Source organism: Enhydra lutris, unplaced genomic scaffold (genome assembly GCF_002288905.1).
Source record: "Enhydra lutris kenyoni isolate GAN:26980312 unplaced genomic scaffold, ASM228890v2 scaffoldscaffold35, whole genome shotgun sequence".
In the NCBI taxonomy this organism is placed as follows: Eukaryota; Metazoa; Chordata; class Mammalia; order Carnivora; family Mustelidae; genus Enhydra; species Enhydra lutris.
In genome coordinates, this window is record NW_019154119.1 from 15,920,600 (window position 1) to 15,946,117 (window position 25,518).

The 25,518-nt window shown below is 52.1% G+C and overlaps 1 protein-coding gene across 3 annotated transcripts; it reads right to left on the minus strand.

Moving 5' to 3' along the window:
- Positions 1-4,426: 4,426 nt before the first annotated feature.
- Positions 4,427-22,169, minus strand: LOC111154179 (ribonucleotide reductase regulatory subunit M2). Of its 3 annotated transcripts, none has more exons than XM_022513620.1 (10): positions 22,023-22,164; positions 21,865-21,939; positions 21,366-21,512; positions 20,984-21,100; positions 20,278-20,411; positions 18,256-18,350; positions 17,996-18,129; positions 16,944-17,048; positions 16,744-16,857; positions 4,427-4,529 (listed from the first exon to the last, which is right to left on the minus strand). In XM_022513620.1, exons 1-10 carry the CDS (start codon positions 22,128-22,130, stop codon positions 4,512-4,514), a joined length of 1,047 nt encoding a protein of 348 aa, XP_022369328.1. In that variant the 5' UTR covers positions 22,131-22,164; the 3' UTR covers positions 4,427-4,511. The 3 variants fall into 3 exon arrangements, with proteins under 3 accessions (XP_022369328.1, XP_022369327.1, XP_022369326.1); XM_022513619.1 differs by lacking the exon at positions 4,427-4,529 and adding an exon at positions 16,012-16,666 and having other exon boundaries at positions 21,366-21,509; positions 22,023-22,169; XM_022513618.1 differs by lacking the exon at positions 4,427-4,529 and adding an exon at positions 16,012-16,666.
- Between the last annotated feature and the right edge of the window lie 3,349 nt (positions 22,170-25,518).

Below are 25,518 nucleotides of genomic sequence, written 5' to 3' on the forward strand. Positions count from 1 at the left end.
TCTGCCCGGGGACCTAGGAGAGTGACAAAGCAGCACTCTCATCACTGCCTACACCCCCCGCCCCAGCTGCATTGATTCCTACAGGTCGACTGGGCTCCAGGATCGCCTGCCACATCTGGGGATTCAAGTGTGAGCTGTTGGGCAGGGGCGGGGTGGAGGGGGGCCTGGAGAGGCTGGCCGTGTAGACGCGGCTGCCTTGGATCCACAGTCCCAGCTTCCAGGAGACTATTCTGGATCCGGTGCAGAAGGCCTGGCTCCTGGCTCAACGGGCTTCGTCCCAAAGATGTAATTTCTATTTTGATTCATGCGACATTTAGTGAAATGACTTTCAGACACCACGCAGCGTGTCTGAGTTATGAAAGCGCAGCTTCTGGATCCCCCCACAACACTATCACGGGCCCCTCTGGTGGCTTCAGGGGTTGCCCCATGTCTCCTGAAGGGGTTACGCGGAGCCCGCGGATTCGAGGCGCTGCTGCGCACAGCCCGGGGGGCTGGGGCCCGCCCCGATGGAAGCCTCCCTGTCCGCCCCAGACCTGGCACTACCACCCCCGCCGTTTCCCGGCTGGACAGAGACAGCAGCAGCCTCTGCCCAGGCTTCCTCTATCCCATCCAGCGCTGTTCACATCACACATAAAAACATTCAGGGAGACGGGAAATCCATGCAGAGGGTTGCAAATGGCATTTTTAGAAAAACAAATGAAACAGAATAGAATAGAAAATTCTGTAATGCACTGCACATGGTTGGAGGGATTGCGTCCTGAAGTCCTGGGAGGGTGTACACAGGTCTCTGTAAAATGAAAGACTTGACATTACGCAGCTCTAATCCACTCCCTCCAACCTCTCAGAAACGCACATCTGATCTCCTTACTCCTCTGCTAAAACTCACTGCGGGCTCAGGGACAGAGTTCAGATCCCTCAGTGTGACACTGAAAGTCCCCACGACCTGGTCCCTGTCCACCCTCACCCCCCGACACACCCAGGAGAGAGCGGGGCCAGCCGGGGCCTGTCTCCGAGGTGATCCCACGCCACCTGTTGACCTCCTCTGGGCCGGGATGACTTCCTAGAGTCTATAGAAGCGAAGGTATATTTCTGGAAGCCTTCTGTTCAAAACGATGTAGAAGCCCTGCAACTTCTCAATTAAAAATAATTTCTAAAAATAATTCCTCAATTAAAAATAGGAATTCCACCTACACGCCGGAACAGTTTGTCGGGGATCACAGAGGGGCCAGAGTCACGAGGTCACTCGCGTGCTTGGGGCTGAGGAAGCCACTGGGCTCAAAAGCTAACCACCGCAAGAAGGCAGGCAGCGGCGCACAGCGGGAGCCACAGCCCCACGTCCCCAAAATCTCTAGAATCATAGGGACGCCAAACGGTACGCCGCCGGCAGCTCCGGAAAGCTCATTTCCCACCACATCACATAAACGTCTGGACAAGCCCAGGTCCCAGGGAAAATGGAAAAAGAAATAAATTGTGCATTAGCAAGTAGACGCGAGACCTCCTCTCTGACCTTGGGAGCACCCACGGAGATGCCCGGGGCGCCAGCTGCTGTCTCTGGCTTCTCTGAGTCCTCCGAAGGGAGCACAGCCCGGCCCAGAGCCAGCAACACAGGCAGAAGGAAGAGCCAGTGTGCCCTGAGGATTCTACCTTGGGTCTAGGTTCCGGGCCTAGAACATTTGAGGCTTGGGGTCACGGGACCATCTCCAGAAGGCCCTGGGGAGGGGCGGCAGTGGCAGGACAGACAGAACGGCCAGTTAGCCTCTGCAGCTACTCACGGGTTAGCCAGACAGCCAGGGGACAAGAGGGGAAGCTGGGAGTGAACCCCATGTACCAGCCACCCCCACAGGAGCCAGAGGCACCGAAGCATCACTTTTTTTTTTTTTTTTAAGATTTCATTTATTTGAGAAAGAGAGAAACAGAACACGCGTGCACAAGCAGGAAGGGGGGCAGAGGGAGAGAGAGAAGCAGGCTCCCCACCGAGCAGGGAGTCCGACGCGGGGCTTGATCCCAGGACCCCGGGGACCCCGGGATAGTAACCTGAGAGGAAGACAGACACTTAACTGACTAAGCCCCCCAAGTGCCCCAAGAATTATCTTTTAATCCCCACAGACAGCAGCTTCCCCACCACACCCTACCCCCCCCCAGGTCAGTCACTCACTTGCTCCCGCATTCGCTCATTCTTTCAACAAACATTTACGAAGAGAATCCAGAGGGCTGTGTCCGTGTCAGGGGCTGGCTGAAGATCCTGTGGGGACAGGAGACCCCGTCCCTGGCCTCAAGGGGCTTACAACCCGGGTGGGGGGAGGGTCAGCAAAGAGGCAGACGGGTCCCAGTCTGCACAGCAGACTCTGAGCAGGTACTGCTACGGGCCCTGGGAGCACAGGGAGCACCCCGAGCCCAGCCCGCTACGGGGGCGGGGGGCAGGCAAAGCGGTCTCCAGGTTGAGACCCGCGAGTGCAGAGGCGGACGGGCAGCAAGGTCTAGCAAGGGTAGGGAGCCGCGGGAGCCGGAAGCGGCGTGTCTGCAGCCCCGAGGCTCCGGGAGGGTCCGTCGGGGCACGGCAGCAAGGCAAAGCCAAAGAGGCACCTGGGCTGGGGTCCAGGGTGTCACCTCGAGGGGTGGGGGGTGCCCTGAGGGCTTTAGCAACACAGTGGCCCCACCTGATATGTTTTCTGAAAGATCATTCTCAGCGCTGTGCGGATAAGGGACTAGAGGAAGCTGGAGTGGGAGCAGGCAGCCTGACCACGAGTGTCGCCGTAACTTAGGCGAGGTGGCTGTGGGATGTGCGGGGCACGGGCTGCACGGGGGCGACGACTGGGAGTGAATCAGCGGGTGGTACTGGGGCGGGGTTGTGGGTGAGGGAGAAGAGAGGTGCGAGGCGCCCCCTCCTGACCACACGTGGAACAGCAGAGCCGACACCTGGATCTCGGACCCTAGCTCCTAGAGACCGGGGTGCCATTCGCTCAAGAGACCACCAGCATATTTGGGGTGCAGTTTGGGCCAGTGTCTGTGCGGCACCCAAGTGGAGATGTTTAGCTGAATGTTCGGTCTGCAACTCAGAACCTACACTGAGGCGAGCTGCCGTTCCACAGACAGGGGTGAAGAGGCCCCAGGGGAAAACCCTGCAGGAGCGAAGGAGGGGGGCAGGGCAGACAGAGGGCAAAGACGGAACCATGGAGCCGGGACTGGTGAGAACTGAAGGGGGGGGTCCACGGCCACAAGGGGGTGGCACGACGGACAGAAAGTTTCAGAGCCCAGAGTTGAACCAGGCTGCCCTGCTGCTCAGGCTCAAGTATCAGCTCCTCCCCTTAATGGGCTGTGTGACCTTGGGCAAGCACTCAACCTCTCTGAGCCTTTCTTTGGTCCCTCAACTGTGAAGGGATACTGGTGAGTGTGAAGGGGTGAGTGAGTCAGTACATGAAAAGGCCTTAGCAGAGCACGTGGTGGGCACGGAAGGAAAGAAAGGTCTCAGGCTCTCAGGGACACATCAGTGGTGAGATGGGGAGGAAGCCGCATGGCGGGAACTAAGGTGTGAGGGGACACGGGTAGGGGATAATAGCTGCAGAGACGGAACAGGATGGGGAAACGGTGTCACCTCCCAAGGATGAAACACAGGAAGGATAGAGAAGCCTAAATGTGGGGTCTGGAAACCCTCCGAGGGGCCCCACCCCTGCACCCTCGACCCCTGCCTGGTACGCTGGCAGTGTGGCTGACTGGTTGCAAATTCTGACCCCACCCTCCCTTCTCCCTTGTCCTCTCCCCCAGATAAAACCACTCAGGCCCAAACTGAGCTCATCCTTCCAGGACCCTTGGATCCTCTGACTCCCCTCTCACACACAGGCAATCCCCAATCCGATTCCACGGGCTGTCTTTCCCACCCAGGCAGAACTCGGCCTGCTTGTCACCTCCACTCCTCTCCCTCACCACCCCTGCAAGTCTCCATCACCTGTCCCCTGGACAGCAGCGACAGCCTCCGAGCAATGCTCCTGCTTCCACTAGTACGCACTGACTGATACCTAACCGATGGAAACAAGAGCGCACCTTTGAAAAGGTAAGGCTGGCCCCAAACTTCCCATGCTTCTTGTTCCACTCAGAATGAAATCCCAACCTAGGCCTACAAGGCCCCACAAGACCCACTGTGCACATGCGCACACACACATGCGCATGCACACACACATCCACTGATCGGACCCCACCCCCATGCCTCACTCTGTTCTCACCAGACAAAAACAAACACGTCCCCGCCGCAGGGCCTTTGCACTTGCAACGCCAATGCCTAAAACAAGCTTTCCTCTGCCAACCATGTGGTTTGTCCCCCACCAACTTCCTCTCCACTTCCTCAGAGCTCTTTCTCGACTACCCACATGAAAGAGCATGAGCTCTTTGCCCACCGCCTCCTCCCTACTTCCATTTCCTTCCCCTGACTTACCGCACATCAGTTAGTTGGCTTGTTTCTTATGTCCCCCATCCGTGCACAATCTCCACAAGGGCCTGGGCTTCATCGGCTTTGTGCTTCATTGTCTCCCTGGCACCTAAACAGAGAAGACACATAGTAGGGCTCTCAGTAAACATGTGTAAATTAATGGCCTCTCAACCCCACGCCTCACCCCTCCTCCTGTTTTCTGTCTTGTGTGCACTACAGTTTCTGGCCCTGGAACAGCAGTCTCCCCCCGCACCCCTCCGCTCTTCCCTTCCCAACAAGAACAGGTAGGGGGTTCTTCCCCTGCTCTCTACACCCTCCCTCCCTAGACCTAATCACACCCTCCTCTGTGTGACCTTGGGACACAGGACCCTTAATCGCATGCTCTCTTGACTCCAAGACCAGGTGTCAGACAGAAGGCTCCCTTCATTCAGACACAAGCACATACCATCTATACTCTGAGAGCTGCGGCCTCTGCGGCATAACCAGGAATGCAAAAGGAGAAGATGGGTCCTGCCCACAGGGGCTGGCGGTCCCCCGGGGGAGGCCACACGAATAGAAGGGAGGTCACCCCAGCCCAGCCTCACACCTGAGGTCCTGGCTTTGCCACCCATAGATTTAACCCCTGGGCCCAGGAGACTGTCTCATAAGCAGCGGAACGGGACTTAGCTGGGTTTGCTGAGTTCCAAGGCCCAAGGGTTTTTTTTGTTTTTTTTTTTTTAAAGATTTTATTTATTTGATAGAGAGAGAGATCACAAGTAGGCAGAGAGGCAGGCAGAGAGAGAGAGAGAGGGAGAAGCAGGCTCCCTGCTGAGCAGAGAGCCCAATGTGGGACTCAATCCCAGGACCCTGAGATCATGACCTGAGCCAAAGGCAGAGGCTTAACCCATTGAGCCACCCAGGCGCCCAGGCCCAAGGTTTTGTGAACTGAAAGGGGCTTCAGAACCGGCCCCCTGGCTGGCCGTTTCGGATGGAAGCGAGTGGCTCCCCAGAGGCGCCTGCAGAGGAGTGGGCGCGCGCATGAATCACCGGCACAGCCCCGCGAGGGGCCATGATGTCCGTGTGCAGGGCACTTCCGGGGACAACTCCAGGGCCGGCCCAGCCCTCCAGGCACTGGGAGGCGGTGGGGGGGGGACCTGCCATCTGCCCCGGGAGCCGCTGCCGGAGTTGCCATACCCGCTCCTCAATATTTATTGCAGGAAAATTAAAACAGAGAAACAGAACAGAGAGAAAACTGCTGTCACTCCTACCTCCCTGAGACAACTGTTTGCATGTCTCCATTTGCAAGACCTGTTTTTACCCATATGTACGCGTATTTTCATGTCACTGCAAGCACGGGATGCAGAGAATTTACATTCTGCTGTTTTCATTTACCGGTTTTCTGTGAGCTGCTCTCCGTGTGGCTACATGAACTCTGTTTACTTGCCATTTATTTATTTATTTATTTATTTATTTAAGATTTTTATTTATTTAGTTGAGAGACAAGAGGTCCTGAGAAAGAGCACAAGCGAGGAGGAGAGGGAGAAACAGTCTCCCCACCGAGCAGGGAGCCCGATGCGGGTCTCGATCCCAGGACCCTGGCATCACAACCTGAGTCAAAGGTAGACACCTAACGGACTGAGCCACCCAGGCGCCCCTATTTACCACGTACAATGGCGGGTTAGCATAGAGATAGGACATAATTCGCACACCCATTCCCCTTCTTCTTGGCACTCAGATTATTTCCAGCTCTAACTCTAACTGGAGATGGAAAGCTCCTTTTAAAGATTTCAAAATGAATGGGGTGATGCGGCCATTCAGCGAGCACTGGTGGAGAACCTTCCACCTCCAGAGGGCCCAGACAGAACAAGTCACAGCGCCCCACATGCACCCTCCACACACAGACACAAACAGAAACCCACAGACAGCCAGTGGTCTGCTCACCACCTGTCCCTGCCCCTACGCCCGGCTCCTAGCCCTTCCATGGCTCCCCACGGCTGCCAGGTCAAGTAGAGGATCCTCAGCATGGCGCCCCAGGTCCTGCCCAACCACCCTTCCCAAGTCTCTTTGATTCCCACAGGCGACTCCTGCACCATCATTCCCATCCCCAGGTATAGGCTGCCCTTTCTTGCCTCGGGGCTGTGCAATCGCAGCTCACCCCTCTTCCTCGATGTATGCCTCACCCTCCAAGGCGCCACTTGGCATCCCCTGGTCTGAGAAACCTTTCCTGCCTTCCCAGGACCTGCCATCCTCCTCTGTACCCCACAGGGCCCAGGCTGACCGTCTCAGCCCTTAGCACCCTGCACCCGTGGTGTGTTTGTAAATGCTTACAGCTCTCCAGAAAGCGACCCTGAATTTGGAGCACTTAGCAATTCCCACGGGGTAAATACTCCCACCAAAGCTGATGCCGGGCCACCAAATGCTCAGCAGCACACCGCTCTCTGGTTATTTCTACCGTGTAGACACAACAGGCATGAACGGCCTCGGGGGCACAGATGATGTTCACGAATGGCGAGACGGGGTTTGAGTATTTCCCATATTTCTCTTTAATATAATGTATTTACTTTTAGACTTACATAACTTACTTCTTTTTTTTTTTTTTAAAGATTTTATTTATTTATTTGACAGATGGAGGTCACAGAGCAGCAGGCAGAGAGAGAGGAGGAAGCAGGCTCCCCGCTGAGCAGAGAGCCCGATGCGGGGCTCGATCCCAGGACCCTGGGATCATGACCTGAGCCAAAGGCAGAGGCTTTAACCCACTGAGCCACCCAGGCGCCCCCATAACTTACTTCTTAATGATGGCTGTATTTAACAATCAGCTCAGGGTTATGAGCTGAATTGTGTCCCTCTAAAATTCACATGCTCAGGTCCCAACCTCCAACACTCAGAATGTGACTGGTTTGGGAGATAAGGTGTTTAAGGAGGTAATTAAAGTGGAGTAAACTCACGCGGGTGGGCCCTGACCCAATCTGACCCGTGTCCTTGTAAGAGACAGAAAGGCGGAGGGGCGACCCTGGAAGGACACAGGAGACGGCAGCCCACAAGCCAAGCAGAGACGCCTCAGGAGAAACCAACCCTGCCCGCACCTTGGTCTTGGATTTCCAGCCTTGCAGAACCGAAGGGAAATAAATTTCTGTTGTTCAAGCCGCCCAGTCCTCTGTGGTAGTTCCTCTGGTAATCCTAGCAAGAAAATAGGCTCCCAAAATTCCTAAAAATCTAGTAATTTGCTCTCTGGCCCGAGCTTCCTGGCTCCTGGTGGTTATCGGTCATCTACCACTTTCCCTTTTCCTGACTTGACGGGGGACCCTCAAGCGCAAGGTCACGTCTCACTTAGAAGTCACCAAACGCCTTCTGGAAAGGTCCAAATAGGAAATATTTTAGCTCTACCTAAATACAGCGTGTCGCCCCATTTCCACTCCACCATGTCAGCGTCAAAGCAGCCGGGATGGTGTGCGCACGAGTGTGCCTGTGTCCCGGGGAACCATCTGTGAGTGCTGAAATGTGGGTTTGTGTCATTTAAACATGTCACGAAATATTCTGTTGATGTATCTTTAAAAATTCTTAGCCAGAGTCCACACAAAAACAGGCGGTGGATCAGAAGTGGTTCCTAGACTTAGTTTTGTGAGCCGGGGTCTTCCGTCTGTCCCCTCCAGAGCCCCCGCCCCCCAGCACAGGGCCGGGCACAGGAGGAGGGAGGCAAAGTTAATGTCTGATGATCTGGGGATGAAGAAACGAAGGTCAGCCAGCCAGCTCCCAGGCTCTCCAATTCAGCTAGCAAAGACAACTTTCAGGCAATGTCATGAATCTTTTTCCAATGCAGAAATTTTTTCAAACATGCAAGGGAAAAAAAGAGCTTTCTGAAACCTCTCCCTGCAAGGCAGACCCATCACCTCTTTGTTGCCTCTCACCTTCTAAATGATCTCTCAGAAATAAACATCTATCACTTCTCCCATTAATAACTTCTATTAGCTGAACATCTCAAAAATGCCAAATCATGGGGCGCCTGGGTGGCTCAGTGGGTTAAGCCGCTGCCTTCGGCTCAGGTCGTGATCTCAGGGTCCTGGGATCGAGTCCCGCATCGGGCTCTCTGCTCAGCAGGAAGCCTGCTTCCTCCTCTCTCTCTCTCTCTCTCTCTGTGCCTGCCTCTCTGTCTACTTGTGATCTCTCTCTGTCAAATAAATAAATAAAATCTTTAAAAAAAAAAAATGCCAAATCAAACCTATGGAGATAGAATTTCTGATCAGTGGTTGCCAGGGGCTGGGAAGGGGAGGGGGAGGGGAGGGCCTGCTGATGGGGGCGGGGTCTCTTTTTGAAGGCAGGAAAGTGTCCTAAAGTTGATTGTGGTGGTGGTTACACAATTCTGTGAATATATGAAAGCCAACGAAATGTACACTCTGAATGGGTGACTTGGTCTGCAATTTTATCTCAATAAAGCTGTTTAAAAAAATACACCGGGCATTTGTCACCTGATTCTTGCAATGACAATTTTTTTAAGCTTTTATTTTTTTCAGTAATCTCTATACCCAACGTCGGGCTCGAACCCACAGCCCTGAGATCACGTGTGGCAGACTGTACCAACTAAGCCAGCCTGTTCCCCTCATGGTGACAATTTCTAAGGTAGGCCTGTTGGCGCCATCCCGCCACCAACAGAAACAAACAGGCCCTCTGTGGTGTGGAAATACAGCTCAGCAACGGAAACTCTGATCAGCCCAAGCGAGCCCAGGCCAGTCCCCCACAGGCACCTGTTTGCACACCTTCCAAAGCAAACATGTCCTGGGCCCCCACAGGGGAGGCTGCTCCCCCAAGTGGAGCGGAGGCCCAGTGCAAGCCCTCACACAGGCAGCACAGAGTCCCCCAGGCTCTTTCTGGAAACAGCTGGAACCTTCCTGTTTTCTCCTCTTCGAGTTGTTATTGCCCCCAACCTCGTTACTAAGCCTGTGAGTCCAATTAGCTGCGTGATGCACGTCCCCCCTTCAGCCTTCATAGGGCAGTGTGGCCTCCGCAGGCAACGGTCTCATCTCAGAGTCACATGCAGAAGCCAGTTGGAAGGGGCTCCTTGGGTCCAAAGCCTGGGCCAGTGAGGACACTGGGCCGGTGAGGACAGGGGAGACTCCTGTCCAGAGAGGCCACCTGGCCTCGATCACAGCAGCAAGGCAGAGCAGGACAAGGGGAGCGAGGACACAGTCCCTGCTGAGCAGAAGTTTCTTCGGGACTGGAGTGGAGGCCCAGGGCGCCTGTTCTCTCATGAAGGGCTGTGGGTAGTAACAAGAATGTGGCTATGGGGCTAGGACACCCGAGTTCCGGTTCTGGTTGGCCACTGTGTTTCTACCTGCGGTCCTCAGCAAGGTCACGGCCTCCCGGAGCCTCCTGGACACCTCTGTGAGATGGGGCCAGTCATCCACACGCCCCCCCACCCAGAGTGGTGGTGGACCCAGTGATTTCAGGGCTGGGGGTGCTGTTCAGGTATGACTTCGTTGCATGTGGCACAAACATCCTGATTCTATTGGGACTTCATTGGTTTACTTAAGTGAAAATTCAGGGAGGAGTAGAATTCAGGCATGGCTGGATCCAGAAAATGAACAAGGTTACAAAGACCCTGTCTTCTCTGAAGACCCACAGATCAGCTCTCCTGTCCTGCGTGTGGGCTCCTCTCTTGCCAGGCCCGCCTTTCTGGCCGCAAGGTAGCCGCAGTGGCCCCCTCCCCTCTCTACCTGAAACTCTAAAGCCAGGGGAAAAAACAGCCGCCCCTCCCCCTCTGGCTGGGAGGAACAGAGCCCTCACTGCACGGAGTCTGGAACAGCAGGGGCTGTGGCCAGGGGGGCTTTTGACAGAGCAAAAGAGGTCAGTCAGTGGCCTCTGATGGGAAAAACAAGGCTTCCCAAGGCCCTACCCAGGCCTAAAGCGTCTATCAGTGCCAGGAGAGACAGCAGCTCCCCTCCCACCACTCCGCCCAGTGCAGAGGGCAGGATGAAAGGCCTTCTCCGGGGCGCCTGGGGGGCTCATCGGTTAAGTGTCCGACTCTTGGTTTCGCTCAGGTCATGATCTCAGGGTCGTGAGACTGAGCTCTGTTTCAGGCTCCGCACTCAGCGGGCAGTCTGCTTGAAGATTCTCTCCTTCTGCTCCTCCTCTCACTCTCGCATGTTCTTTCTCAAATAAATAAATCTAAAAACAGAGAGAGTGAGAGAGAGAAAAGGCCTTCTCTGGGTCACAGGCTGCCTTGGTCCTGCTCCTATAAACTCTCAGGTCAGGCCACACCCCACAAGGCTCAGTCTGCCCCAAACTGGCCTGACGTCCCCACTCAGCAAGTCTTGCCACATGCCACCATCCAGGCCCCAACCCCTCGCCTGGTTCATCCCCCTGGTATGGCCAAATGGTGTCAGTCACAACATTCATGTTGTGAACAGCCAATAGGTTACACCTGCCCAGCCTAAGGTGGGTCCCAGAAGCCCACCCCGGTGGTCCTGCCTGGACACAGGAGAACCAGGCACCTTCTCGTGTCTGGTAGGAACTCGAAGGAGACGGTCTATAAAGGCTGGGCTCCAGGTCTGCGAGTCTAACCAACGGCATATAGACTCAGAGGACTGTGGATTTGGCATAAAAGCAAACACAGGGCCAATGCAAAGCACTAGGGAGGATAAGAAAACAGACCAAGACTCAAGAGGAGTCGATTAGAACCACAAGACATTCCCCTTTGGGCACCGTGTCCAGCCGCCGTCTGACCCTGGGAGGCAAGATAAGGCAATGCCCAAAGACCCTGCAGACACAGAAGCCCGGCGGTCAAGTGCAAAGTTACAACCGCTTCTCCTAGATCAGCCCTCAGGTCTGACCGCATATTTCCGGTAAGCTCTTTTGTCTTAAAGTCCTCTTTTCTTAGAACAGTGTCACCTGGGGCTTTCCCCATCCTCCCCACACTTTGCGTCCTGTGTGTAACTTCCAGAAATAGCTTCTAGCTAGAGTCCTCATAGAATCTTGAGCTTGTCATTTTAACTCGTTAGTCTACCCACACTGACTGGGCTTATCGATCTGACCAGGCTTCCCACTTACCACTCTGCTTTTTCTCATCTTCTCTGCCTATTAGACCGATCACCCGTTCGATACCCCTTCTCTGCCACTGCTTTGAAAGTGACACGCTCTGGTGTGTTCTTGGAAGCAGGACCGTAGACTCTTGACCTATCTGGTGAGCCCACTGGCCCGCTGATTTACAGCACGAGGAGCCGCACCCCCGGCCCCCCCGCTTGTTGTCCAGTATTCTGGGTCCCCTTCATTTTATCTGCGCTTACATCCACCACATGCTGACCAATTCCTTCACTCACTACCCTCCTTTTGGCTGCAATTTTCTCTTTAAAGTATATTCTTTAGTCCTTCTTACTTCTGAATAAGTGTAATTACTTTTTCAGCATCTCAAGATTTGCTTCCATGACCTTTTGGCTTCGACTATAGTGCTGTTGAAAATTTCAGCCTAATAATTACTCCTTTATAGATCTACTGTTCCTGTAAACTTGAATGACCTTTGTCTGTATGCTCTGCAGATTCACTACGAACGAGTCTGGGTATGGATTTATTTTCATTCATCTGACTTGGGATTCCTTGCACTTTCTGATTGAGTTGCTTCTAGAATATTATCAGTCATCATCTCTATAAATATTAGCTATGCAGTCCCTCATGAAGACTTCCTTTAAAAATTATATGTGCCCCCCTCCCATTCTCCATGTCTCTCTCCCATCTATTTCTGGATAATTCTGTCAGGTCCCTTCCCATCACCAGTTCACCCTCAGCGGTGTCTCCCCTTACTAAGCATTTTTTTTTTTTTTTTAAAGTTCCAAAACCTTTCATTCTGGTAGTCTTGTTGTATTGCTAGAAATTGTACCAAGTTTTGTAAAAATGTGCCCATTTCTTTAGAATACTCTGTTCTTTGGGTTTTCATTTTTTTCCCCTCTGATCCATTATATCATCTATCATCATAGAAGTTCTTGGATTTTCAAAAAAAACCCACTAGAGTGAGAATGTGAGCACGGGGAGGAACAGAGGAAGATGCTCCCAAGCCGACTCCCCACGGAGCCGGATGAGGGGCTTGGTCTCAGGACCCCGGAGATCATGACCTGAGCCGAATGCTTCACCGACTGAGCCACCCAGGCACCCTAGTTCTTGGAGTTTTATACCCGTTATTCCTACAGCCATGCAGCTCTCTCCAGTGTTTCATGTTTGCAAAGTGAACACAACCTGTGAGGATCCCACGCACCCAGGTTGGGGCTGCCCTCCTAGACCACGACCTTGTGAGAGGTGCAGGATTGAGGTTTTGATTTGTGGAATCCAGAAAGATGAACCAGCTTATCTTCCCCACCCCGCCAGCGGGATTAGCTCCTAGCCCCATTCCACTGGGGCTCCCCCCTCCCAGGGCAATCTCTCCCCTCCACATCCAAGGGGTACTTGGTCCCTCACCCCCCAATTTCTTGAGGTCACAAATAACCACCCACCCCCAGGGCTGCAAGGAGCCCAAGCCTTCCCAGTCCCTGTCTTTGTTCCCAGCATCTGAAAATTCCCCTTTCTTAGGAAATCAATACCCACTTAACTTCTGTGATCACTGGCAGGTGTTGGAAGCTCGGAGGGTGTTCGGGTCACCTCCGTCCGCTCTCATGCTGGAACCACTCCAGTCCTTAAAGCCAGGTCAAGGGGACTGTGGTCCCTGAAACTTACACTTGCAGTGGGTGCAGCCACTCTCATCAGAAAACATCCTGATGTGAGAATCCCCTCCCAGGAATGACACGGGCCATCACTGGTCACACTCTTTCTCAAGTACCCAGAGTACAGCAGGAGGGTAGCCTCTGCTACAGAAGGGGGGGCGGTGAGAGGATGGGTGTGCTATCAGCCTTCTCTTGTTTGGAACACGCCAAGCCATACAATCCTGTTCCCTCAAAACTACAGCCACTCCCCAGGGAGCTGGACCAGACTTCTGTGCAGAACGGAACCACTGTCAGCCTCTCCAGACCAACAACGGCCAAGCCCTTCCTCAACAGCTCACATCAACAGCCAGTCAGCTCCCTGACCCGACGGCCTTACCAATACCCCTCCAGGTCCAGCTGTGTAAGGAGCCAAGTTGGGTCCCAGGCCCCCACAAGCCAACAATTCTGACTCCATGACCTAACCAGACTGAACTGACGCAGGTCTTCTAAGCAAAGTACGGGAAGGGGGTTCTAGAGCGGGCAGCTGGCCTAGATGGACGGCAGGTGAAGCAGGACTGTAGGAAGCTGTTAGGAGTCGGTCCTGAGAGCATGGCTGCCCGAATGCCCCCACTGGGTCGGTCACCAACCTGATATTACAAAGCAAATGACAGTCACAGTGTCCTTGGGTATACAGGCAAAAATCTCTGCTAGGTTCCTCCCAGACACAGAACACACCGGCTCCCAGCACTCCCCACCCCAAACTACTCAGCTCCAGCTCATTTCCTCATTCACCAGGGCCCGATCCTCGGAGGCCTCATGCTAAGACAAGGGGACGGACACAGACATGGATGTGCCTTCCCCATGAGCCTTTACAGGAAAATCAGGGAGGGAATCTGGACTGGTCCCCCTGCCCTTCCTCCCCCAGGGTCACCTCACCCCCAGCACACACACTCCTCTCCCTAATGCTCCATCCACCCCCAGCTCTCTGCTGCTCCTTCCCTGTCCTGGCTCGCTAACAGGTTTGCTCACGCATCAGCTTTCTCGAGGAGAAGCGTCAGCTGCACAGGGAGAGCGAGGCCCCCAGCCGCACCTCCAACCTCAGAAGAGCGCCCGCTGGGCAGCTGTGGTCACAGACACCTGCGTACTGAAGGCGGCAGCATGGATATACGAGGCCAGGATTCCAAAATGTCTTTAGGGAGGTGGCCAGAAAGGCCATTTATAGACAGAAGGGCCAATCCAAGCCCATAAAGTCCACGCAGTTCAGTCTGATGAGGAAGAGCAAAGCTGGGAGGGCCTTTAGCCCCATCTGGTGCCACCACCATCATTTAACAGCTGGAAAAACAGAGGCCAAGCAGCGGCTCACCCCAGGGTGTTGGGAAGCTAAACCCCTGTGATCCTGGCTTACAAATTCCACGAGTGGCTTGGGCAATGCTTTTGACCATCACCTCTCAGGCACCCCCGTCTGCTATAGACCTTGTACCAGAACAAGCATTAGGGCAGAATGAGGTAAGCATGAACAGATGAGAAGCAAATGAACGCATAAGCCTTCATGAAAAATACTTGCGTTTTTTCTTCCTAAAAGAAATGCAATCTCGTTTATCAAGGAACGGACATAAGTAAGTTCACTTAAGCCCTGTGCAGCATTCCATTTCGAGACTTTGAAACGCTTGACTAAAATCTGCTTCCCTTTCAACAGGAAACAGAATTGGAAGTCGGCAGAAATGAATCCTTTGCCAAATCCTAAAATTGACTTCCGACTTCCACCTGCATCCGACATGCGAGGCAAAAACATTTATTCACTTTTGTGTTGTACAAGTTTAAGAACCACATAATCAGGACTGACTTCAGGTAACAATAATTTAAGAGAGAGCCCCTGTTACAGAAATGGTTCAACTATTTGACAATTTATACAATAAATGAAAAAAACAGACACCAGAACAGGCCAGTGCAGCCAACACAATACAGTGTGTCACCAACTGTAGCCAAAGGACGGTGCGTATCATCCACCACCTTCCACCAAACATCCTGGCTGGGTTGTTTTTTTTTTCCAGGGGTGCGGGGAGAAGGCAGGGGAAACAAAGGCAGGTAGATTCCAACTAGCCCTATGAAGTCTATTACATTATACTCTCAATCTAAAATTACGACAATGTGTTAATATCACTCACGTGACTCAAGTTTTCGCATGAAGGTCAGGGGGAAACGATCAGATTGAAGGACATTCTGGAAGTGACACACTGAACACTGACTGCTTCAACCATGAACCACACTAAGTGGGCAATTATTTCAAGCTATGAACCACAGGTATAAAAGGACATACACAGTGTTAAAAAAAAAATCCAATTTAAAAAACATGCAGTAAATAGAAAATGGATTAGGTCAACAGTACCTACTTACAAATTCAACCAAATCAAAACACATCCTCAACCTCTCGGGGCGCCTACTTCAGTCCTGGGTGTGCCACTTAATTGCACCAGATCCTCAGGGGGGCATTTCGTGCAAGGATGGGGGGAAAACCAATTTACGAGATCATCTCAGATCCACACTAAGGATCTAAGGATCTTCTGTTAAGAGCTTGAGGTTGGGGAAAGAGGGGATTTGAGGACTAAGAGGCTGCCGCCCCTCGCACGGCCCCAGGTGGCCAGCGGGCAGCCTGCACCACACTTCAAGCTCGAATGACTGAAGTCAGGAGCTCCTTTCTCCCTCAGTCTCATCCCATGACACTCGACCTAACCCTAACCCGTCTTCTTTGTGGCCCCAGCTGGCTAATACCTAGGTGTGTACAGGACTGACTCTCAAGTTGACCAAAGAGCCCATCTACTCATTCTAGAAAATAAAGAACAGAAATAACATGCTTGTTCTGCACAGGATGGATGGACTTCGGTTGCCCAGGGAAAATTCCAGACTGGCTCCCATCAGCGCTCAATAGAAGACTTTGCATTTGGGCTAGAAACCAAATCAGGTGAAATCAGGCCTTTATTTCAACAGTACAAACTCTGTTTATTTGTGTGTAAAGTGCCAGTTTTATATACAAATCAGTAAGTAAACTTTAATATCTGCTTTGAAGCACCAAGGCTGAAGCCTCCCGAGGACCTCGGAGTAACTGTCCCATCCTGCGGGGTCAGACTCACTCCAGGACCCCGAACTTTGGGCCCTGACTGCCACCAGGAGCCACGGTGAACTCACGGATGGCGGCCTGCCTGCAAACACCGAACACGGCCAAGGTCTTTCCTACCAATCCGAGTAGCTTCTGTCTAAGCTGCTTTCTAGGTGAGACAACTAGCGTCACTAATCAACAGGCTTGCCTATGAGGTAGCTACACAGTTTTAACAACACTATCAATGAACATTATGGATAATTCACGGTGTAGCCAGTTTGATACACTTCAAGTGGCTGATTTTTTTTTTTTTTATGGAAAGGGCGGGGGGAATCAGCAAAATAAGAGCACATCTTCATTCACTTAGAAGTCAGCATCCAAGGTAAAAGAATTCTCTGTTGGACTGGACATCACTCCCATCCTCTGATACTCGCCTACTCTCTTCTCAAAGAAGTTAGTCTTCCCTTCCAGTGAAATATTCTCCATAAAGTCAAATGGATTTTCTACTCTGAAAACCTGAAAAGGTTCACAGCAGAATTTAAATACGGAACTCCCACTTCAGAAGAACCAGAAGGCTACAAACAATACTGTACCTTGCCAAAACCCAGCTCCAGCATAAGCCGGTCTGCCACGAACTCGATGTACTGCTTCATCAACGTGCAATTCATCCCAATGAGCTTCACGGGCAGGGCCTCCGTGAGGAACTCCTAGGGACAGAAACAGAGCTCCTCAATAAAACGGAAGCATCAAGGCATCTTCTAGCCGGGACGAGAGACCCTGATGCGTCACCCACCTGTTCTATCCGAACGGCATTGATGATTATTTCCCTCACTCTCTGCTCGGAAGGTTTATGGACCAGGTGTTTGAACATCAGGCAGGCAAAGTCACAGTGTAAACCCTAGAAGAAAAGGTTTAAGATCACTGTTGCAACCAGACTTCTATCATTAACGTCAAACAGGAACTGGCTTTCCCCTTTTCTGCATTCTCCTCCTGTATCTTGTGTGGCTGAGCTAGCTGTATGCGCTTCGGCTGTCAAAGGGAAGAGGACTTCAAATACCATCCATGCTGCGAAGGTCATGGCCGGTTCAGCTGCACGCAAGGCCCTCAACACTGCTCCCCAGGGAATAACAGCAGGCCAGGTCCGGTCCCCACTGCCCCGAATAGGAGCAAAGGCTGGGGCGGGACTTCTGCTCAAAGCATTCTTCCTACACCTGTGAGCGCCCACTCTGCCACCGTGCCCGGCAAGAAAGGCAAAACTCAGTGACGAGGCCAGCTGGTTGTGAGATTTACAGCCTAAAGCTTAGGAAATCAGTCCCATGATTTCCAGTGAATGCGGTCTTCGAGTCTTAGTGCCAAGGAACCCTGATCTGCCTACACTGGAGGGATGAGCTTCTTACAAAGAAAGACCAACTCATGTGCCCATGAGACTCCAAGTATGACAGGCTTCATGGCCCTGGCCTGCCTTGCCGAATGGAATTAAATCAGAACATCTGCACATCTTCACCTTCCCCTCCCGTTTAATCCAAGCGCACTCAAAGACATACACTGGACCGGAATGGATTCTTACTCCATCGGGACGCTTATCAACCAACTTACAAGGACAGCAGGGTCATACAGAACACGGGGCAAAAGAATAAAACGCCCCATCACCCAGGGCGCAGCAGAGGCAGAAAGGCACTGCCAACACGAGTACTCTCAGCGAATTAAAGTCTTTTGTTTTCTGCCAAGTACGGACACGGCTGAACTCACATGGTAAGTGTGGATACTGGGCAACCTTTTATCTTGAGTTCCCGGCAGTGAGCCCAAGAGTTGTGCACGTTAACCTATAATGTGAACGAGACTCACCTCATCTCTGCTGATAAGTTCATTGGAAAACGTGAGGCCAGGCATCAGGCTGCGTTTCTTGAGCCAGAATATCGACGCAAAAGAACCAGAAAAGAAGATTCCTTCCACGGCAGCAAAGGCCACAACCCGTTCTCCTGCGAAGAATTAATACCGACATAGTCCCACTGAGCTAAGAAGCAGGTGCACAGGAGGGGCCACAGACCAGGGACATCACTCAAAAGCTGAAGCTCAGACAGACATGGGGCCAGAGGTATCCTTACCATAGGTGGCCTCTTTGTCCCCAATCCAACGCAAGGCCCAATCTGCCTTCTTCTTTACACAAGGCATTGTCTCGATGGCGTTGAAGAGAAATTCCCTAGTAGACAGGCAGAGCATCAGCAATTACAGCAAAGACCACCTATCACAAATGTCCACCAGAGAACAACACTGGGGCCAAGGCCAAATCGAGACTCAAAACTAAAATGTTTTCTCATTACTGTTTTTGCTTTTCCCCCAGTGTTCTTTTTAAAATCTCAACATTCATTCATTCATTCTTTAGTTCACAGGGAGCCCCGAGACCTACTAACATGAAAAGTCTTAGTCCATTACACCAAGAGCATTTATCAGCTTAATTATATCAAGGTCATGACATTATATGAGGTCATGGCAAAGTTCACAGGTCCTATCTTTAAACTTGAGAAGCCATAAAACCTTAACTGCTAAGACTACTTACGCTAGGCTGACCATTATCTTTCCAGAGAGCGCTTTCCTCACCAGTCCGTATTATCAGGCCACTTATACGGGCCCCAATGCCATATGTATGTAATAAAATAATTAAAGCCAATAAACTGGATAACCTGAGCTTACTTCCTACTATAATTCTATACTACACTGATGGTCCCAGATCAGGAAAGCATATCAACTGGCCCCCCACTTACCTGGGTCTTCTTTATTGCCCTCTTCCCCCTCTAATGTATTCCCAGTCTACAGATTCCCCAGCCTGTTCCTTATGAGACGACCTTGTTCTCTGAAGCCAAGGTCATCGGACCAAAGGGCTCCCCTCATTGTCTTGCCATGTCAACATCCTGAGACAGGGTCTGCCCCTCCCTAGCTTTTGAAGCTTAACCACCACACCTTCCTGATCCTGCCCCTTCCGGTTATTTATCCAAGTCATGCCTATCCTTATCTTTCCTTATTTCTGCCTACAAATATCTTCCAATCTTCCTACCCCTCCCAAGAGTCTCCCCAATCCTGCCAGCCCTTCCAAGCCACCACTCATTTTCCCTCTTCACATTCTTTCTGGTAACCCACAGGAGGCCTACCTTCCAGCCCTACCACTTCTGTTCCATTCAAGACTCATCCCGAAGCTGACCTCAGTATCTAGACCACTCAGACAGCCATTTCTAACGTTCTCCTCCTCTCTAATCTTGAACCTGTAAAATGGGTCTTAGGCTAGAGACAGCCATTTCTAACGTTCTCCTCCTCTCTAATGTTGAACCTGTAAAATGATCCCATGATGCAAATCATCTCTTCACACAGTCCTGTGCCTAAATTCACCGATCTAACAGCAAACTGCTGTCCGCACTTTATTATGGGATTCCTCTCACTTATACCTCTAGATCTGATTTTCTGTACTGTATTACGAGCTCTTCAAGAGGGTAGTAATGTTCTAGTCAGGTGCGCCCTCCAGTCCCCTCCACTTTGCCCCAGCTTTCCATTGTACGTTAACAGACTGGCCACTCGAGTAGAAATGGTCAGACCTAAGATTTAGTTCATTGCACACAGCCTCTTTGGATGTATTTTGCTTTGTTTTCAAAGAAAGGGAATGACTAACAGTATACTTCCACTTCTAAAAATGGAATAGCCTCAGAACTTTGTTTTTAAGTGACTGGCTAATAAAGTTGAGTGTGGGCCTCATCCTCAGAACAGACAGAACCACGGGCAGTAGAAACTGCTTTGTGGGGGCACCTGTGTGGCACAGTGGTTTAAAGCCTCTGCCTTCGGCTCAGGTCATGGTCCCAGTGTCCTGGGATTGAGCCCTGCATTGGGCTCTCTGCTCAATGGGGAGCCTCCTTCCCCCTCTCTCTCTGCCTGCCTCTCTGCCTACTTGTGATCTCTCTCTCTGTCAAATAAATAAATAAAATCTTAAAAAAAAAAAAAAAGAAAAAAAGAAACTGCTTTGTCTGCTTAGTCACTTAAGAGTCATTTTTCTACCCCCACGTGAACTGGAAACTTGAAACAACGTGTAACAATTAGTGAGTCTCAAACATGTTGGCAGACCAACGGGCAAGCCAAATACTCACCTTTCTCTGGAATCTTTAATGTAAGTGTCAATGAGGAGACTGTACATCTCCGAATGGATGTTTTCCATGGCAATTTGGAAGCCATAGAAACAGCGGGCTTCTGTGATCTGAACTTCTTGGCTAAAGCGCTCCACCTAGCGGTAAAACACATCACAGTTCAGCGCGAGGAGCAACCCTTCAGTCAGGGGATCCTGGATACATCACACTCCCTTTGTACCATTATAGGATCTGTCTCTATTTTTAGAAATAATACGTCTTCCTTATTCCGTGGTAAAGCTGAGCATTTTATGCCATACACGCTCCATTTACAGATCAAGAAACAGGGAGAGTCTGTTTTATAGGGATTCTGCAAACACTCATCAATTCCTTTTTTCCTAGTTCACTGCACCAAGGACCCACTCACAAGAGGATACATATGGAATCAAGTGATTAAAACAGCAAAACCACAAAAAGAAAAGCAATGTCATAACCACAAAGAGTAAACCCATTACTAGCACTTAACTTGTCTTTGAGCCTCTTAAGAGAGCCAGTGGTGGGGGGGGGGATTAACCATAAGGAAAAAACAATTGCCAAGGATATTATAAAGCACGAAACACCATATAACAGAATTACTAGCTTACAACTATGTGACTTAACAGATGAGGCAAGAGAATTCATTTTCGCTTTAATCTTGAAGTGAATGAAAGCAGATTTTTGGGAAACTCACCAAGTTTTCATTGACTATGCCATCACTGGCGGCAAAGAAAGCCAGAACATGGGATATAAAGTATCTCTCCTCAGGCTTCAGGGAGTCCCAGTGCTGAATGTCCTTGGAGAGATCCACCTGAAGTTTAGAAGTTCACAAGGGACGTTAAGCGTGCGGGGCCTCACACATATACCTAATTCATGGCTTAAAAGAACATCCCTCCCATGCATAGCTCCCCTGGCCAGTTAGAACAGCTCCCATCCCGCATCCTCTGTGGGGGCAACCATCCCCCAGGGGAACAAGTACATTTCAAGCAAATTACAACCCCCACTGCAGGAGGCTTCCTCCAGAGCTGGGGGCAATGCTTCAACTTCCTAAGTCTCAGGCTCCTGATTCTGATTACCTCTTCGGCGGTCCAAAAGGAAGCCTCAGCTTTCTTATACATCTGCCAAATATCATGGTACTCAATAGGGAAGATGACAAAGCGACGAGGGTTTTCTCGCAGTAGTGGCTCGTCCTCCACGCTGGGGCCTAGTACCTTAGTTTTCTGCTGGGCGAGAAAGTAATGAAAATGCTAATTACAGAGCGCACCACACGAAATTGCCATTTTTTCGGGCCCAGTGCGTCCAATCACCGGCAATCCCAGGTGGTTCGGTGTGTGAGCGTGAGCTGTCACACACGCATCCTACTCAGAACAGAAGCGGGACGTAACAGAGGAACAGGAGTAGATCTGCGGAAGTGCAAAGGACAGGGAGGGAATGCCTTGGCGGGAAAGAAGCGCGGGCCCGGGGAGTGGCTAGGGTTTGAAACCCTAGAGCAGACAATGAGGCTTTGGCGCCAAGAGGAGGCTGGCGCACTCAACCGGCTGCGCCCCGCCCCCGCAGGCCGCCCGGGCCACTCACCGACTCGGCGGGCTCCTGGAAGATCCTCCTGGCGGTCTTGCTGGCCAGCACGCGGGTCCCGCTGAGACTCGGGGGCTGCGGGGAGACGCGCGGTGAGGCGCAGGCCCCCGACCCCACAGGCCCCCCGCCGCCCCGGCCTGGCCCGCGCGCGCGCTCACCGTGTTCTCCTTGTCCGCCAGGCTGAGCCCCTTGAGGGGCGAGAGCTGGAGCTGCTGCTGCTGCTGGGGGTCCACGATGGTGGCGAGCGGGACGCGGACGGAGAGCATGGCGGCGGCGAGGCAGAACAGCAGGTGAGGCGGCGCGCAGGTCCTGGGAGCCCTCGCGCCGCCCGGCAGCCTTTAAAAGCCCACCGCGGAGGGGGCGCGCGCGGTGGGCGTGGCCAGACGCCGCCTTCCCATTGGACGCCCCGGCCGGACGTGCGTGATTCGAGAGGCGCGCGGGAGAGCCGACCGCCCGCCGCCCGGGACCCCCCGGGACCCCTCTCTGGGCCTGCTAACCCGGCCAGGGGTGCCGCCGCCCCGGCCACTGCGGGCCGCCCCCCGCCCCGGCAAGGGCTGCACCCCCAGCGTGACTCGGGGGCCGCGGCGCGCGCGGGACTCGCTTCTACGGGAACTGTTGGGGATTGAATGCAGCAACGCGATTGGAGGCCGCCCGGGAGCGGGAGAGGATTCCCCCACCCCTCAACCGTTGTCGCGGGTCGGGGCAAGTGGTTTTGCAAATGAGGTTGGTGCTAGTGCCTGGGAACGCCCCAGGCTGCGAGAGAAGCGCGGGGTTGCGACCGTTTAGATACGTGTACCTGGGTCGGGGGTAAGGGGTCCTCGAGTTCCTGCAGATCTGTGGGAGGATCGGTGACAGCCGTGCTGCCCAACGGTTAGGGCCGCTGGCTGCAGAGTCCCGCAGTGCAGTTGCTGTATCACTTGGACATGTCACCTGGCTAAAAGATTCAGTGCCCTCCTTGGTAAAATGGGACTTGTCGCCGGACCTAACCTATGCGACGATTAATAAAATAGCGATGCGATAAAGCTGAGTTAAGTAAATGCCAGAGAGGGCTTTTGGTGCAGTTTCCCACTGAACTTGTGTCTGCTGCCAGGCCACTGTCCCCTATGTCAGCATTTTTTAAAATTAGAAACGTAGCAAAAAAGCCCTGAGAAAGACTGAAGAGCTGGGCATCCATTTACTGCTTATTGGGCATCAAGGAGCCTGAAGAGATTGAAAACCTGCACTGTCATGAGGGGGACATGACCTTAATAGCAGTTTTCATTTTACTTTGGTTTTTCAGATTTGCCACAGACATTTGCCCTGCAAGTGGCAAAATGCCAGGGATGAAGAGAAAGAAGTGTTAGGATCCGAAAAATACATGATTCACTTGGGAAAGTTCCAACATCTGCAAATGAATTTGCTAAATTCATTTTAAAAGAAACACTGGACTTTTTACAGTTTTCTCTAGGTATAATAAAGATGTTGGAGATAGGGACTATCCCTTCCTCGGGTCTGTTTCTTCCATGTCTTAGTATCACATACATACTGTGTTTAATGTATGCTCAATCCTCAGAGAAAGATTAATGACAATCATTTCTCTTAGACAAAGCAAAGACAAAACTTCGGTCTAGCATCCTTAATTTTAAAGCAACTCCCAGGAGTGGTCAATTCCACCTTCCTCCAGCATCCATCTCCAGAAAATGGATATTTTTAGTGGTGATTTTATGCCCCGTAACGCCATTATCACCTCTAAGAAAATGGTCAGGGATTCCTTGGTATCCTCTGCTACCCCATTCACATTCCAATTTCACATCAGTAACCAAAGTGCTCCTTTCGGTGGCTCCCTCAGGCACCACGTGCTTTTCAGCTCCTGTTCTACTCCGCTTGTACAGGAACCATAAAGGATTACTCCGTGAGCTAGCCAGAATTCGTGACTTTATGTTCAGCTTAACTTTTTCCTACCAAAATAACCCATGTGCCCTGTAGAGACCTTGGAAAGACGGGTAGTACCACGAGGCAGAAAGAAAGGTCGCCATTCTCCCCTTCACTGCCTCCCAGCTCTGAGTCACTTGGGCATGTCCCGTCCTGCCTCCTACGGGTTTTCACTGCTCTCACTTTACAGGAGGAAGCGGGCGCAGAAAGCTACGTGGCTCTGCGCAAAGATCACTCCCAGAGACGCCGCCCAGCGGGCCTTCTGGCTCGCAGAGCCTCCTCTCCTGCCCTGGAGGCTGGAGAAAGAAGAGCCCGCGATCAGACCAGGCAGCCCAAGTCCGCTGGGGAGGATGCTGCCCCAGCCGCCTGGCGCCGGGTTACCTGCGGTTCTTTCTCGTTTCCCTGCCGCGCCCGTTTTGACATCTGCTCCACGATTGGTCCGCCAGAGAGAGGCTCCGCCCCCCGCGACGACCGCGTGGCCACACTTCTTGCGGAGGGAGCTCCCTCCCCGCCCACCTGCAAGCCCCGCCCCCGCTTCCAAAGCCCGCGCTCCCGCTGCCCGGCTCCCCGCGGCTGCGCCTGTATCCGTCCCCCGCTGGCAGAGTGAGGTGGTCACCGAGGAGCCGCCTCTCCATCCGCCTCCCCAGGCAGAGAAACCCGCCGCGGAGCTCGAGGGGCTTTCTCAAAGCCACTGCTCACTCCCAAGTACCCCCCCGAGTGATTGTCTGTTAACACTAATGACCAACGCCCCACAGCCCCTGGACCCTTGAGCCAGGCGCTTCGGACTTTCAGTCCAGACAACTGCGTTGGGTATTTGCGGCCCTGTTCTTCAGCTGAAGGAAGAAAAGCCAGGGAGGCAAGGAAACTTCCCAAGGTCACACAGCTTAAACTGTACAGCTGGAAATTTTCAACCACAACTTTTTTTTTTTTAATTTCGTTTCAGAGGTCGAATTTAGGTTCATCACCTGCATATATCACCCAGTGTTCATTCCATCACGTGCCCTCTTTAATGCCCATCCCCCAGTTACCCCATCCCCCAACCCCCTCCCCTCCAGCAGCCCTCAGTTTGTTTTCTAGAGTTCAGTGTCTCTTACGGTTTGCCTCCCTCTCAATTATCATCTTATTTTCCTTCCCTTCCTTTATGTTCATCTGTTTTCTTTTTTAAGTTCCTCCTTTGAATGAAACCATATGGTATCTGTCTTTCTCTGACTTGTTTTACTTAGCATAATACCTTCCTGTTCCATCCACATTGTTGCAGATGGCAAGTTTCATCCTTTTTGACAGCTGAGTAATATTCCTTTGTAAGTATCCACCACATCTTTTTTTTGTATTAAGATTTTTATTTATTCATTTGCAAGACAGATCACAAGCAGGCAGGGGGTGAGAGGAAAAGGGAGAACAGACTCCCTGCTGAGCAGGGTGCCTGACCTGGGGCTCAATCCCAGGACTCCAGGATCATGACCTGAGCCAAAAGCAGGCGCTTAACAAACTGAGCCATCCAGGCACCGCTACCACATCTTCTTTATCCATTCATCTGTCAATAGACGTCTGGGTTCTTTCCATATTTTGGCTATAGTGGATACTACTGCTATGAGCAGTGGGCTTGTGGCTGCACCAGCTTGCATTCCCACCAGCAGTGTAAGAGGGTTCCCCTTTCTCAACATCCTCACCAGCACTGATTGTTTCCTGACTCGTTAATTTTAGCCATTCTCTCCCCTAGCTTTTTATTAGGAATATTTCAAT

What these genes read in the sequence shown, in the direction of transcription:
- LOC111154179 (XM_022513618.1), bottom strand. Translation starts at nt 22,130, where the DNA reads ATGCTCTCCGTCCGCGTCCCGCTCGCCACCATCGTGGACCCCCAGCAG. An exon ending in CCTTTTGGACCGCCGAAGAG is followed by an intron (nt 21,101 to 21,365) that starts GTAATCAGAATC and finishes TCTAAACTTCAG; the next exon opens with GTGGATCTCTCCAAGGACAT. An exon ending in ATTAAAGATTCCAGAGAAAG is followed by an intron (nt 18,351 to 20,277) that starts GTGAGTATTTGG and finishes CCTGTCTACTAG; the next exon opens with GGAATTTCTCTTCAACGCCA.